Here is a 15,619-nt window from a genome sequence, read left to right as displayed (position 1 = left end):
GAGTAGATCCAATAGTAGGGAAGTTATCTAACCACCATTACATGCTTCACGATCCTTGGCCAATTGTTGGAACAGGGAGAAGATTGCTACATGTTTGTTTCCATTCATTATGAGGCGCATATACGAAAAGTCTACTTTGTAAGTAGAATACTGTAAGCTGCCGAGTGTGGGTTTAGACTCTACTACACTATCGTGCGATTTTTATTTTATTTATAGAGTGCTGCTGTGGCGTGGAGAAGCTGTCTGGATCAAGCGCACCTGTGGGGAACTTTTATTACTTATAAGTGGACTATTGGATCCACTATTTGTGGTGCAGCTGATTTTATTTATTTACCTACTTTTAGCGCAGTGGTATTATTTTCTATACTGTTTTCTTTCTAGCAGTCAGATTTTTTATATAATTATAATATATATATATATATATAAATTTTCCAACCGAGTCGCACTCCAAATTCGTTAAAAAGAATCTTTTATTTGCAAATCTTTAAAAAGTTCCATATGATATCATCCAATACAGCAAATATGAATAGTAGTTAGACATACCACCTAAGCGCAACGTTTCGGGAAACTTTGTACCCCCTTTCTCAAGCGCAGCGGCGTGGCCATCTTACTTTTTCAAAACACGTCAATTTGTCATTCCATACTTAAAGAGAAGACGGAAGTGACGTAGCGAGTCACCATGGAGACCAAATACAACAAAGCATTCAGCCTACATGGAAGTCGATACACCCCTCCATCAAGACAGCTTATACATTAGCAAAACCAATACAAAGTATTCCATTAGTGACATATATATCATAAGGGAAAAAGCCCAGCAGTGTATATTCATATAACAACCTCCATATTAGGGATCGTTTAGAGAGTAGCAAGATATAGTGCATAATTAATTAGGCAGAAAATAAGTCAAAATCACAAAAACAAATGTAGATCAAAATCTCTATTTAACCCCTTAGGGGCAAGTGTATTCAATCGATGTATCCATTCAACCTCAGTTCTTTTTAAAATAGAAACACGATCACCACCTCGTTTAGGTGGAGGGATATATTGTATAACACGAAATCTTAAATCTTCTGATGTATGTCCCATCTCAAGACAATGTCGAGAGACGGGTAAAGTGGTGTTACCCGTATTAACAGTTGATCTATGTTGGGAAAACCTATCCCTAACCTTTTGGGTGGTTTCACCGACATAGATCAGATCACATGGACACACTAACATGTACACCACAAAGTTAGTGTCACAAGTATTGTGACTACGGATTTTGTAAACTTTCCCAGAAACAGGATTCATGAAATTGGCACCTACCAATACAAAACGACATTGGGCACAGCCTTTACATTTATACATGCCCTCTTTTGGCGGACCAAGAAAGGTAAATCTTTTTGGAACAGGGGGGACCTCGGCACGCACCAACTTGCTGCCTATAGTACCACCCCGTCGAAAGGACATCATAGGTGGTTGTTGAAATGTTGAAATAGAAGGGTATGACTCTCTCAAAAGATGCCAATGTCTATTCAAGACTGTTTGTATCTGATGGCTATATGTGTGATATTGTGAAACAAAAGTCACACGTTGTCCCATCCGATTCTTTTTCATTTTATTTGGACCACTATAGTTTGATACTTTAGACAAACCTTCTTGTAATACCTTTTTAGGGTAACCCCGATCCCCTAATTTCTTTTCCATTTTATTTAAGTCATCATTAACAGTATCCTCATCATTAGCTATTCTGCACACCCGAGTAAATTGGCTAATAGGGACAGATTTTTTAACTGATGAGGGATGAAAACTGTCATACCTTTCTTGGTCCGCCAAAAGAGGGCATGTATAAATGTAAAGGCTGTGCCCAATGTCGTTTTGTATTGGTAGGTGCCAATTTCATGAATCCTGTTTCTGGGAAAGTTTACAAAATCCGTAGTCACAATACTTGTGACACTAACTTTGTGGTGTACATGTTAGTGTGTCCATGTGATCTGATCTATGTCGGTGAAACCACCCAAAAGGTTAGGGATAGGTTTTCCCAACATAGATCAACTGTTAATACGGGTAACACCACTTTACCCGTCTCTCGACATTGTCTTGAGATGGGACATACATCAGAAGATTTAAGATTTCGTGTTATACAATATATCCCTCCACCTAAACGAGGTGGTGATCGTGTTTCTATTTTAAAAAGAACTGAGGTTGAATGGATACATCGATTGAATACACTTGCCCCTAAGGGGTTAAATAGAGATTTTGATCTACATTTGTTTTTGTGATTTTGACTTATTTTCTGCCTAATTAATTATGCACTATATCTTGCTACTCTCTAAACGATCCCTAATATGGAGGTTGTTATATGAATATACACTGCTGGGCTTTTTCCCTTATGATATATATGTCACTAATGGAATACTTTGTATTGGTTTTGCTAATGTATAAGCTGTCTTGATGGAGGGGTGTATCGACTTCCATGTAGGCTGAATGCTTTGTTGTATTTGGTCTCCATGGTGACTCGCTACGTCACTTCCGTCTTCTCTTTAAGTATGGAATGACAAATTGACGTGTTTTGAAAAAGTAAGATGGCCACGCCGCTGCGCTTGAGAAAGGGGGTACAAAGTTTCCCGAAACGTTGCGCTTAGGTGGTATGTCTAACTACTATTCATATTTGCTGTATTGGATGATATCATATGGAACTTTTTAAAGATTTGCAAATAAAAGATTCTTTTTAACGAATTTGGAGTGCGACTCGGTTGGAAAATTTGTATATACACAGATGGACTCGCTGTGAATGGAGTTTAACACGCACCCATACTTTTGTACTGAGACTGAGTGCACCGCAAGTTGGATTGTTTATATATATATATATATATGTAATGTCACCTGACTCACTCACTTTGGAGTTCAATGTATATGGTCATGGAAGTCCTCAGTGGCTTATAATGTCTTTATTTTACAAAGGGGGTACATTATTCACTGTATAAACAATGCAGAAGAACAACATTTTTTTGCTTAACATTTTGGACACCCACGTGGAACTTTTTTTGAGAGTAAAACAGTGCAACCAGTCCTCCATTAGTGAGGGCAACTTTCTTGCCCAGAAATGGTTGCCTAGAAGTCACAGGAAGTTTATAAAGCAAGCATGGCACCTATTGCAACTGTTTATCCAGATACACATGCAGTGCAGCAGGCATAAATTGTGTGTGCTAGATATTTAACATTTGCCAGAAGAAGGAATAGCAAAGATTTTAAGCTTGGGCACCCAGGCAAAGGAACTGTTCATGGTGTGGGCACCCAAATAAAGGACTGTTTATGGTGTGAGATATAAATACAATTTGTGGTTGAAATGAATTTGTGGTTGGTTGGAGTAGCCAACTTGTGAAATTAAAATTATTATCACTATATTATATTAACATCTTAAAAGTTAATGGTGTAAGCACCCAAGTAAAGTTTTTGCGTGGGCACCCAGTACAGATACTGTTTATGATGTGGGCACCCAGTACAGGTACTGTTTATGGTGTGGGCACCCAGGTACAGGAACTGTTTATGATGTGGGTACCCAGTACAGGTACTGTTTATGGTGTGGGCACCCAGGTACAGGAACTGTTTATGGTGTGGGTACCCAGGTACAGGAACTGTTTATGGTGTGGGCACCCAGGTACAGGAACTGTTTATGATGTGGGTACCCAGTACAGGTACTGTTTATGGTGTGGGCACCCAGTACAGGTACTGTTTATGGTGTGGGCACCCAGTACAGGAACTGTTTATGGTGTGGGTACCCAGGTACAGGAACTGTTTATGGTGTGGGTACCCAGGTACAGGAACTGTTTATGGTGTGGGTACCCAGGTACAGGAACTGTTTATGGTGTGGGTACCCAGTACAGGAACTGTTTATTGCGTGGGCACATCCGGAAGTGTGCATGACACACGTGACATCAGTTCCGGGTTACAGCGAAAAATTTCAGATAGCAGAGTTGTCAAGTTACAGCTCTGTGCAAGTATTATGCTTTGAGGGAGGCTTGTTTTGTCAGCCATACTATTCTTCTAAAGGTTGCTTTGCAGAATCAGCTATTCACTATCTTCCCTGTTCTGCAGCTTCTCTAAGGGCTTGGTACTCTTTGGTTACAGACTTGATACTGGGGCCTTCTATTCCAGGTTCCCCAGAAAATGATGCTTAATGCCATTGTTATAAATAGGGAAGAAAGTTAAAATACAGAAAGTCTGGTATTTTTTTCAAGAAAAGGTGGCAACCATAGGCCGAGGCCAAAGAGTAAAAGCCATGTGCTTTTAGATAAACAGGAAATGGTCACCCTACTCCTCGACCAATAAGGGACTCTTGATTCCCAAATTCTATAGGTAACAGGAGGGCATTCTGAGCAGCAGGTGACATTAACCCTTTGGGACCCCTACATTGCTACCTGTATTTTGATGACAGAAAGGGATTAAAAAATATACGCACTCTGTTGTTAAAAGCATTGAAACCTTGCCTTATGTAACAGCAAGGAAGCTAATGGGTCATCAGGTGCACGGCACAGTGTTAACCCTTTCTCTGCTGAAGGCTTACACAAATGAGCACATCACCATTTATAACACTCCTGAGACCTAGAACCCACGTCATCACGTACATGTGTTGACCGTTTATCTTTCTGCATTTCAAGGCCCATGTGATCTGAGGCACATTCATCATCACCTTGTGAAACCCTATAGGCAGTGTTAGGTCACACTGCACATTTAAAACTTAAGAGCAAGTAGATTTTTTTAAACAGGTGTTAAAAATCTTAAAGAGGAAGTATCATGACAGCAGCCATTTATTTATAATCCTGTTTGTGTTTGCTCTTAAGCTTACGTAAAGTTTTGCAGGTTTTCTGTTTCATGACCGTTCCAATTTACATAACATCAAATGTATTTGAGATTGTATGGCATTATTAGTTTTGCAATGATTTAGTTGCTTCTAGAGAAATTTTCCATATGTTGTTTCATATCATTCTTTTTGGCATTATAAAAGGTGCCCTTTTTGCCCATTTTTCCCCACACAGTGCCATTTTTTTCCATTAAATCATGTATCAACTGATTAACAGACAAGCCTGCATGTTCGACAAGAATGTGTGCTACAGGTATGGGATCTGTTATCCGGAAACCCATCATCCATCTCTTATAGACTCTATTTTAATTAATGACATTTTTAAAAAGTGATTTCCTTTTTCTCTGTTATAATAAAACTATACTTGATCCCAGCTAAGATATATTTAATCCTTACTGGAGGCAAAACAATCATATTGGGTTTATTTCATGTTTTTAATTAATTATTATTCAGGTCCTTTCCTATTCAGATATCTGTCTCTCATTCAAACCACTGGTTGCTAAGGTAATTTGAACCCTTGCAACTAGATAACTGATGAAATTCCAAACTGGAGAGTTGCTTAACAAAAAGTGAAATACTTAAAAAACCACAAATAATAAAAAATAAAGACCAATTGCACATTGTCTCAGAATATTACTCTCTACATCAGGGGTCCCCAACCTTTCTTACTCGTGAACCAAAGTCAAATGTAAAAAGACTTGGAGAGCAACACAAGCACCATAAAAGTTCATGGTGGAGCCAAATAAGGGCTAAGATTGGCTATTAGGCAGCCTCTATGCACACTATCAGCTTACAGGGGGCTTTATTTGGTAGGAAATCTTGTTTTTATTCAACCAAAACCCCCAAGTCAGGAATTCAAAAATAACTACCTGGTTTGGGGGCACTGAGAGCAACACCCAAGGGGTTGGGGACCAACATGTTGCCCCTGAGCCACTGGTTGGGGATCACTGCTCTACATCATACTAAAGGTTAACTTAAAGGTCAACAGCCCCTTTAAAGAGGCATATAACTGCATGCTTAACATGTAACAACTGATCAATGTATACTATTGAATACCTAAGCTGTGCCTTGCTGACTGGGGGTGCTCCTAAACCAGTTGTTGGCAAATTATGGCCCACGGCCCACGTCCGGCCCGTTGGTCTTTTTAATCTGGCCCGCCGAGGATTGGTGTGTCTCGCTTTTCCTAACAGAGAGCGCAGTCCCAGATCGCTACTCATGCCTTCAGAAATCCCAACTCCGCAAGTCTCATCAGGCGAGACTTGGAACAAGACTGCATGTAAGCGCAGCGACACAAACCTAGGGGACTGACGAGTGGAGACGGTGTCTGGTGCTGGCCCGGCCCATTTTAAGGCTGATGCCACACGTGGCGTTTTTATGCTGCGTATTTTCTAATTCTCTCAGCGGCTGAAAAACGCCTGATATCATCATCCATAGAAATAACTTGAAAAGACTCGAAGCAAACCACACAATGCGGAAATATGCTAGAAAACACCTTAGTACCGGATTTTTCAAGCGTAGGCTGAAATACGCCGTTATTTGCACAGCAACCTATTCCTATGTATACACAAAGGCAGCTGCCAGACCTAGCGGAAATACGCAGCGTTTTTTACTATTTTGCACTATTAGCACCATGGAAACGGGATTTACTACGTCACCAGTACTAGGCTGAAAAACGCCATAGTCAGGGGCTGTGTGGTTTGTGCGGCGTTCTTAGGCTGAGAAAAAACGCAGCGTAAAAACGCCACATGTGGCATCAGCCTAAAAGTCAATGTGGCCCCTGAGCCTAAAAGTTTGAAAACCCTTCTTGAGAAATAATCTCGGCCCCTATATGGGCTGAATAAATGTGCGTAATGCCAAGTTCTTGATTGATATTTGATGCACAGAAAGTGACTTATCCAAGGTTACAAGGTGCATGAAGCTCCTATGTAACAGCCATGGTGAAACATGCCTAAGAATTTTATTATTTATAGGGTTATGACTTAACTGTTTGTTTTAGAGTTCATTTTAATTATTGCTATCATCTGATGGGGAGAAAATGTGCTGTGGCATGTGTTTATACAGAAAAACAGCATTGGAGAATAAAAGGATTATGTGCTATTTCTTGCTTTAGCTATTTATTTGCAATAATAAACACCCCTGTAGTGCTTTCTACTGGTCTACAATCTCTTATTTCTGCAGCAAAATTGCATGTAGGATCCTCATATATTTTGAATTTCTCATAAAATTAATGGGAAGAGATGGTGTACTTATCCATATAATATAATAGAACAGTAAAAGATAGCCTGAAATAGCAGTGCGATAAAATAATGGAGCTTGCACTTGTGCCTGCCTGTCAGCCCCTGGGTGGCTTTTACTAGGGGCGAGTGACCTGACAATTACTGTAAGGTCCCCTCAAACATTTTTCACAAGTATGATCTTATATTACTTCAGTCTCTCTTTTCATTAAGCGCTATAAAGTGAGTGAAATTGGGTGGAAAATTGAGAGTGCATGAGTGAAATAGCCTAGTATATGGTAGGTAAAAATAGATTAGGAAATGAAGGGGAAGTGGGTGATTTAGGGTCAGAGTGGGGTATGTATGGAATGCTTGGCAAAGAAAGGGTGGCTGATATGTAGATGTAAAACCAACAAAGGGAAGATTCTTGTTCCCTTAGGGTAATGTCCGCTCTTCTCTGCTTTCCAGAAAATCTGTGCACTGCCAACCATGGAAAACAGAATCCATCACTTCACAATGGAACAAGGTAAAGGAGGGGTTGAATAACTTTGTGAGCCTAGGAGGGGAGGTTGGGGAAATTCTTCCTGTTAGTCAGCAGCAGATTGGTTTCTGTGGAATCATGTATGTGTAAAAAAAAGAATATATATTTTTGGCATACTTGTTTTCATTGACTCACAATATCAAGTATGACTGAGACACCCACACAGCGGAGGAAAGAAACTGTCTGTTAAAGGAGAAAGAAAGGTAAAAACTAAGTAAGCTTTATCAGAAAGGTCTATGTAAATACAGCCATAAGCACTCACAGAAAGGCTGCACTGACTTCTCTGTCAAAAGATTTCTTGTGTCTGTAATTCATGTGCCAGAGACACGCAGCTCTCTGCTGTCTCCTCTCTCCTGCTCCCCCCCTCAAGAATGCTAAGAACTCACTCCCCCCCCTTAGGAATGTGGATCTGAGCCAATCAGCAGGAAGCTGACTCTTACTAACTGAGCATGCACACTTGGTCTGCATGTCTGTGCAGGAGTGAGGCATTATGGGAACTTTCTTTACACAGCTCAGCGTTTTTTCTTCATGTTTGGCTTCTGATCTTCTGAACAGGTGAAATATGGGGAGACTTAAGGTCACTATTGAGGCAACTGAAGGTATGCCTGCAGCTTGAGATTAACTCTTTACTAGCCTTTCCTTCTCCTTAAAAGGGCACAAATGAGCTGAAAAACACATTTCCATGGTGCAGATTTTACAGAAGTACAGTACTTAAAGGGTTGATTCACCTTCAGTTTATCTTTGACTATGTCATACAATGGCCTATTCCTAGCAACGTTTCATTTTATCTTCATTTTTTATAGTTTTTTAATTATTTGCCTTCTTCTTCTGACTCTTTCCAGCTGTCAGATGGGGGTCAGTGACTATTGCTTGGTGAGGCTACAATTTTATTGTCATTGTTACTTTTTATTACTTATCTTTCTGTTTAGGCCCTCCTATTCACTTTCCTGTCTCTCTTTCAAACAACTGCCTGGTTACTAGTTTAAAGTGTACCCTAGCAACCAGAGAACAGCTACAATTCCAAACTGGAACTCTGCTGAACAAAAATCTAAATAATTCAAAAACCACAAATAATGAAAACTGAGGACCAAATGCATACTGTCTTAAATAGCTTTCTCTACATTACTAAAAGTGAATTTAAAGGTAAACAACCCCTTTAAAGGTGATGTACCAAGGTGATTGGAAAAAAAAAATATATATATATATTTTATAGCACTTTTCTAAAACGCTGTTCCATTTGCAGCATATCCTCAGTGTTCCCAATATCTACATACATTGCCCCTCTATAATTTACTGCTTGCCTGTTGTTCTTCTACAGGGCGAACAACCAACCAGGCTGTAGATTCTTCAATAAAAGAATGTCTGTCATGGAGTTCAAATATAAGGGGAAAGCTATCAAATCCACTGCAAAAATGTGTCTTTTAACAGAGATTTGAGTGCAGCCTGCACTGGGTGGCCACCTTTTAAAAAGTGACGTAAGGGTACAGAATGATGATGTGTGGGGTGACACAATGGATGGGCCATGGGCATATCCTTGATGGAGAAGGGGTAAGATAGACCTAAATGGGGAGTATCTGCTGCTTAACTGGGGAGGATCAAGGCCTAAATGGGCATACCAGGGCCGGAACAAGAGGGTATTACAAACTGACTGGCAACTGCATTGCTGTTACATCTCTTCATGTTTAGCTGGCTGCAACAAAATGGGACCATCATAATAAAAGTGATGCAGTTAAAAAAAAATCTTTATTTAAAGAAAATACATCTCAAAAAGTCTTACATGATTCATGCCTTAAAAGGACACTTAATCATAGGCCTGTGTGCCAGCCTGCTAATCATTAAGAGATGTATCTACAATGAAAGTCTGGGCATGTACACCAGGACCTCCCACTTAATTTGGAGAGTTTACCCCAACCACCACCTCATAACTGAATCACTTGTGTATGTTTAACTACATTGCTGGTAAATTTGTCATACAGGCCCCAGGGCCTTTAGCAGGCTAATGTAATACTGCCCTTGTGGCAACCCTAAGCCTGCACATGAAACCTTGTGCTGAATCCAGTACAAGATGCAGCGATTTCTAACCTGCCAGTGCTGCCTAACATCTGAATGATGTGCAAGGGGGTGGTAGGGGTATAGGGGATGCCTGTCTGCTACCTGTAGCCTGTACTTTATGAATGCAGAGCTGCTAAACACAGGCAAGGAGGGTTTTAAACTTCATTTTGATATGCAAAGACCTTTGTCTGTGAGTGCTGTATACAATGCACAAAAATTATGATTTAGTTTAGGTACCACCATGTACACAGTACTGCTCTATTATTTCAGAGAGAAAGGAATCCATTCAAAAATGTATAATTATTTGCTTAGCATGGACTCTATGGGATTTGGTCTTCCCATAATTTGGAACATTCTGGATACTGGGTTTGGATAAGCGATCCCATACCTGTACTGTGCAGCCTTGGCTTTCAGAATGCCATTATTGCATCTATATTTTTGTATGAATTGATTAATGGCTGAATTGTTTATTCTGCAATTGATTAAATCAGTCAAATAATAGAATTATCATTTGAGGTTCTAACTGAATTTAAAAAAAAAGTTATAAAATGCAAGCAAATTGGAAACAAGGAACCTAAACTAGTCTCTACAGAAGTAATGCAAAGCTAAAATGCATCTTTAAAAACACAGTACCACCAGAAAAGTTCTTTAGATGTGTAGATATAGCCATTAATTGCTCATTTTTAATCCTTCACTGAAATAAACACTTTCCCATTTGGTCTCTGTTAGAATATTAAGAGTACATTTTAGATAATACATATTCATAACTTGGTCAGGCAGAATAAAAATGTCATTTTCTCGTAACAATGCAGATTTTTTCAATGTGCTGGTGTCCCTTCAGAGGGTTACTGGCTCTTACTGGTTGCTGCTGGTGATGGGTTTCAATTAAAACTAATGACGGGCTTTTTGGCTGGATTCAGTGAAAACACCCATGAGCCCTGGAAAGACAGCTATAATCTGAGGCATAATTCACAATAGAACTACTGCTTTGTGATAAATAAAGTGGACGTAGCCATGTACTCCCTATATCTTCCTATAAGACTATAGATATAATTATATCATACTGAACTAAACAATTCATATAATGTACCTGAATTAAAGCTTTTTTGCTAAACACAAATGATCAGCTCTCTAAGGCTATTGTACCTTCTATAGGAGAGTTAACTTATACTGACAATATGATATATATTAACTATTTATATATTTATTTTCATGCCATTGGACCTGCCCTTATGTTAAATGTGCTCAGTTTATTCACAAAAAGTCTGGATAAAATCCCCGGCTGAACTGAACTCCCATATGTTTTTAGCATCTGTTGGCACCTTTAATCTCTGGTGGGTTTTGTATTTTTGTTTCTCCTTTTGAGTAAATAGATTTCATATGGCAGAGTGGATTCCTCGGAAACAAATGGGAGGAAGTTGATATCCTAGCGAAATCTCCAATCTCCACAGTACTCTCTGGAAGAAGGAGGATGGGTTTCTGTTTACTAGCTCTGTTTGGTTTAAGATAGCTTTAGTAATGTTGGTAGAAGCAATGCCTGGAATCCTTCACCCCATACCAACGCTTAAGACCTTACTGACTTCTAAATTTATCCTCATGTACTTATGCTGGGCCTTGTGCTTTGCTATATTCACACTGAGATTAATTTTGGTAAAGAGACATGAATTGTTTTGTTTATATGAAGGAAAGGACAGATGTATTTACTCCCCAGCCCTATGATGTTTGGCATTTAGTAGAAGTGTTACCCTTAGGACCTAGCAGTGTGTAGAACCTTGGCTCAGGAGCTTGGAGGATACTGGTTATTAAAGGAAACTATACCCCCAAACAGCATAATCAAGCTCATATGGAAAACCCTGCTTCATCTAAATAAACAGTTTTCATATAAATATACTTTACTAGTAGTATGTGCCATTGGGTAATCCTAAATAGAATGTTTTTTAGAATGAAGCTCCCCCCCCCTCCCAGGGTCATAGGATTCACAGTGCACACAAACAAGCCAAGGCACACATACATGCTAGGCCACATCAGCCAATTAATGGACAGGGTTATGTCTTTTGCTCCCACACTACTTCCTGTTACAGTTAGAGCTGCATTATTTCTGGTCATGTGATCTCTGAGGGAGCACACAGCCCATCACTAAATGGTGGCTCAAGGGAAAGGATGTAAAAGGGCAATATTTACTGATATATGTATTCTAGTTTGGCGAGATTCTTTAAAGGAGAAGTAAAGTCATTTATGCCAATACATTCGCCACTTTACTGCCACCTAGAATGCTATATTTATTCTGCAGAAAGCTGTATCATACCTGAGTAAAGAGCCCTAGAAGCTTTCTCTGTTTGTTTAAGATTGCAGCTGCCATTTTAGCTTGGTCTTCCTAGCTTCCTGCATGCAGAATAGCCATTATAGCTCAGATCATTCCTAAGGAAGGGGGGAGTGAGTTTTATGAATTCTTATGGGAGGGGGCACAGGAGAACGGAGAGAGGAGAGAGCTGTACAGACTCTGATACCGAAGAACATGTTTATCTTTCTATTTTTTGATACTCAGTGCAGCGTTTCTGTAAATGCTTATGGCTTTACATAGACCTTTCCGATAAAGCTTATTTAGTTTTTACCTTTCCTTCTTCTTTAATAGGTCACTTAACATAATATAAACTACCTGTTGATTATTTATTCATTCTGGGGGTATAGTTTTCCATTACAATGTATGTAGTGCAAGATTCCTGCAGTCTTGGAGGTTTATGACATAGCCTTGTCTCCCAAGTTCACAGTCCACAGATCTCATGGGAAAATGTTTTAGAAAAAAGTGAAGTCTGCCATGTTTTTTACTTTTCAATTTAAATACTATTCAGTGTATCCCAGATTTTACCCTCTCTGCAGACGGTGCACTGGGTAAATTACTTATTAATCCAAAGAGTTCAGTAATCACAGTTTTTTTTATACCGCCATCACTGGCTGCAGGTAGTTATCTTATTACTGAATCTGTGCCTCGCTATATGGGGCAGAAGTATTTGCTGTATGGCTATCTACTGTACGTCTGTATATTATTGGAAACTGAACTGAGCAATGTCGGAACGGATATATTAGCCTTCATTTGAGAGCACTTGCACTGTGTTCCAGACTAGAAAGGAAGGAGTATTAATCACAATGTTTAAATGTAGCACTATACAAACTCATCTCTGCACAAGGGTTTGGCAATATCAACCTTCCTTGCCACAAGGCTTTGTCATTCCAGTCTTTTGCCTTTATATCACCAGGGAAAAATGATCCAGTCCCAGTCTTGTAAGGATTCATATTCCATATAATCATTTGTTGTAAAGTGGAATAGTGACTTAGTGGATGGTTCATATAAAAAATGATTTGTCAGGGTCCTCTATGAATTATGGGGAGCTACACAGGCCATCAGTAGCCCCTCTCTCTGGGGAAGGCAAAGTTTGTGCAGAGAGACTGTTATGCTTGGAAGAAGTGTTTTGCAAGACTTTTGCATTTTACATTCCAGTGATAGTTGTGTGCATCATGGTTTCTCATAATAAACGATATCTGGCGATATAAATGTATATGCCAGTTTCCCTGCTGAGCCATAATGATTTGTGAATATATCACTCCATAGGAAGGGAAATACAATAAGGTGTTACTTCACTCCAAGAAATATTTTACAGAAGGTGTAGAATCATGTCCAAATGATTCTGTTATAAAACTTTCAAAGCTTGGAAAATATGCTGGTTATTCATATTTATCCAAGCATTGCCTTTGAGTTCCAGAGAGTCTGGTTTATAAATGAATGCTGATTTGCCATTGTAGGATCCAGTCTATTCTTCAGCAAAATCTTTATTATTAATATTGACCCAGTTTTCTCTGTTTTAGGGCATCATTCCTTAGCAGATCAAATTAATGCTACAGAATCTCATATTCTTCTGGAGGCAGCTGCCAAATATTACTTCCAGATCAGCCAGAAGCATGGGCATACGAGGGAATACTTCTCTAGCCCAGAGGGAGAGGTGGTAAGTATAAGGGCAAACAAAAATTTTATGGGAATTTAAAAAGTGTGAGCATGTAACAAATTCTCTGAAATTCTGCAGATGCAGTTTGCACTTGTAATTGATGTCTAACCTAGCAGTGTCCTCATATAGTAGCCATTTTGTTTTGATGATAGTTGAGAGCTCTGTTTTATTACTATTAAATCAGTAGTTCTGCCTTACAGGGATCCTCAGTTTGCAGGACTGTAAATGCCAGGTCCTATTCACACACAAAGTCTGCTTAAGGGCAGGGGTACATGGGGAGATTAGTTGCGGGCGGCTAATCTCCACGTAATGCCATCCCACCGGCTAGAATGTAAATCACCAGTGGGATGGCATACACATTTCTGCGATGTACTGCGGTCGCCCGAAGTTTCCTCTCAAGACAACTTCAGGCAACTGTGGGACAACAAAGATTTGTTGTGGGCCAACTAATCTCCCTGTGTACCCCTGCCCTAAAAATTATTTGATGTACTGAGCTCCATAAAGCAGAGAATTGTACCCAAAAACACAGGGTAACCCCGGATGGTGTGTACAACCATAAAGGTATCTATACCCCCTGGATGAATACTTAACCAACATAGTTTATTTCATATTAAGTGGCCTATTAAAGAATTTTCCAAACTGGAATATATATATATCTGTAAACGTTGCCCTTTTATATTTTCCCTCAAGTCACCATTTTGTGACGGTCTGTGTGGTCACCTGACAGGAAATAATGCAGCTCTAACTGTAACAGGAAGAAGTGTGGGAGAAAAAGACAGAACATTGTCTATTAATTGGCTGATGTGCTCTAACATACTGTATGTGTGCCCTTGGTTTGTTTGTGTGCACCATGAATCATATGATCCCAGGAGGCGGTCCTTATTACTTAAAATGGCAATTTCCTATTACGGAGTACCCAATGACACATACTACTTAAAAGTATATTTTTATGAACAAGGTTTATTAAGATGAAGCAGGGTTTTACAAATGAGCTGTTTTGTGCAATATATTTTTATAGAGACCTACATTGTTCAAGGGTATAGTTTTCCTTTAATAATCAGGCACAAAAGTCTGGGCAAACCTTCATAGGAAAGGCTTGTTACCTAATAGTTGCTTAGTGTAACAACAATTATTATTCGATACAAAACAATGGTATCTAGCAAACAAACAGATTTCCACAGAAAAACACATTTTCAGTTAGTGCAAAATATATTGCAGTTTATTTTTGAATATGCCAGAATCGTCACTTTATCTGACATCTTTGGTTCTTTTTAAGCAATGGTTCTCTAAGTATGAGGCTGGTCCCCCAAGGGAGCCCAGAGCAGTGGCAGGGGGGATCAGCCTGAAACCTCTTCATGTTTGGGGAGAAAGCATATTTATTCTCCTAGATACAGGGCCAGAACTAGGGGTAGGTAGAAGAGACACCTTCCTAGGTTGCAACAGTGGGGGGGGGGGGGGGCACTAGGCAACGCACTCCCCCCTCCATCTGAAATGTCACTGCGCTTGCACGCAGGGGGCACGGTGGCTAGGCCTCTGAATCACTTAGAGTTGTATTTGGGGTAAAACAGGTATTTGCTGCCATAGATATTCATGGAACTATAGCAAAATGGCTGATACAGCAATGTCTTTATCTGATATCTTCTTTTTAGCAAAGGGGAGCCCAGACCAAATGTTAAACCTCAAAGTGGGGTTCAAACTAAGACGTCTGAAAAACATATCCAGTATCCACCGTGCCAAAAAGAGAGATAGGTAGTTAGGTGAAGTCCAACCAGGGCACTATATGCTTGGACATGGGCGTCCACAGAAGGGGGCAAGAGGGGGCACTTGCCCCCCCCTGGAAAAGTAGCAAAAAAAACAAAAACCTTACTCCGTTTCTGCACTTTCCCCTCAAGCCCGTTTTTGCTGTGCTCCGATTGGATCTTTCTTCTTGTGGATTCTCCAATCAGAGCACAGCTTCCTTGACAGACAGTAA

General features: G+C 39.7%; 1 protein-coding gene across 4 annotated transcripts in view; it reads left to right on the top strand.

The window, feature by feature from the left end:
• Nucleotides 1-15,619, top strand: part of fam169b (family with sequence similarity 169 member B) — a 33,047-nt gene that overhangs the window by 106 nt on the left and 17,322 nt on the right. For 2 of the 4 annotated variants that reach the window (XM_031899239.1, XM_031899238.1), the window contains exons 1-3: nucleotides 8-138; nucleotides 7,525-7,582; nucleotides 13,511-13,647. In XM_031899239.1, the coding sequence (XP_031755099.1) occupies nucleotides 91-138; nucleotides 7,525-7,582; nucleotides 13,511-13,647 (243 nt within the window). In that variant the 5' untranslated portion in view covers nucleotides 8-90. Of the gene's footprint in view, nucleotides 1-7; nucleotides 139-7,524; nucleotides 7,583-13,510; nucleotides 13,648-15,619 lie in introns of those variants that run through there. The other 2 variants (XM_018092474.2, XM_018092473.2) reach the window with 1 other exon arrangement.

The sequence above is a fragment of the Xenopus tropicalis genome, chromosome 3 (genome assembly GCF_000004195.4).
Source record: "Xenopus tropicalis strain Nigerian chromosome 3, UCB_Xtro_10.0, whole genome shotgun sequence".
Taxonomy (NCBI): domain Eukaryota; kingdom Metazoa; phylum Chordata; class Amphibia; order Anura; family Pipidae; genus Xenopus; species Xenopus tropicalis.
This window is presented reverse-complemented; position numbering and strand designations above follow the sequence as displayed.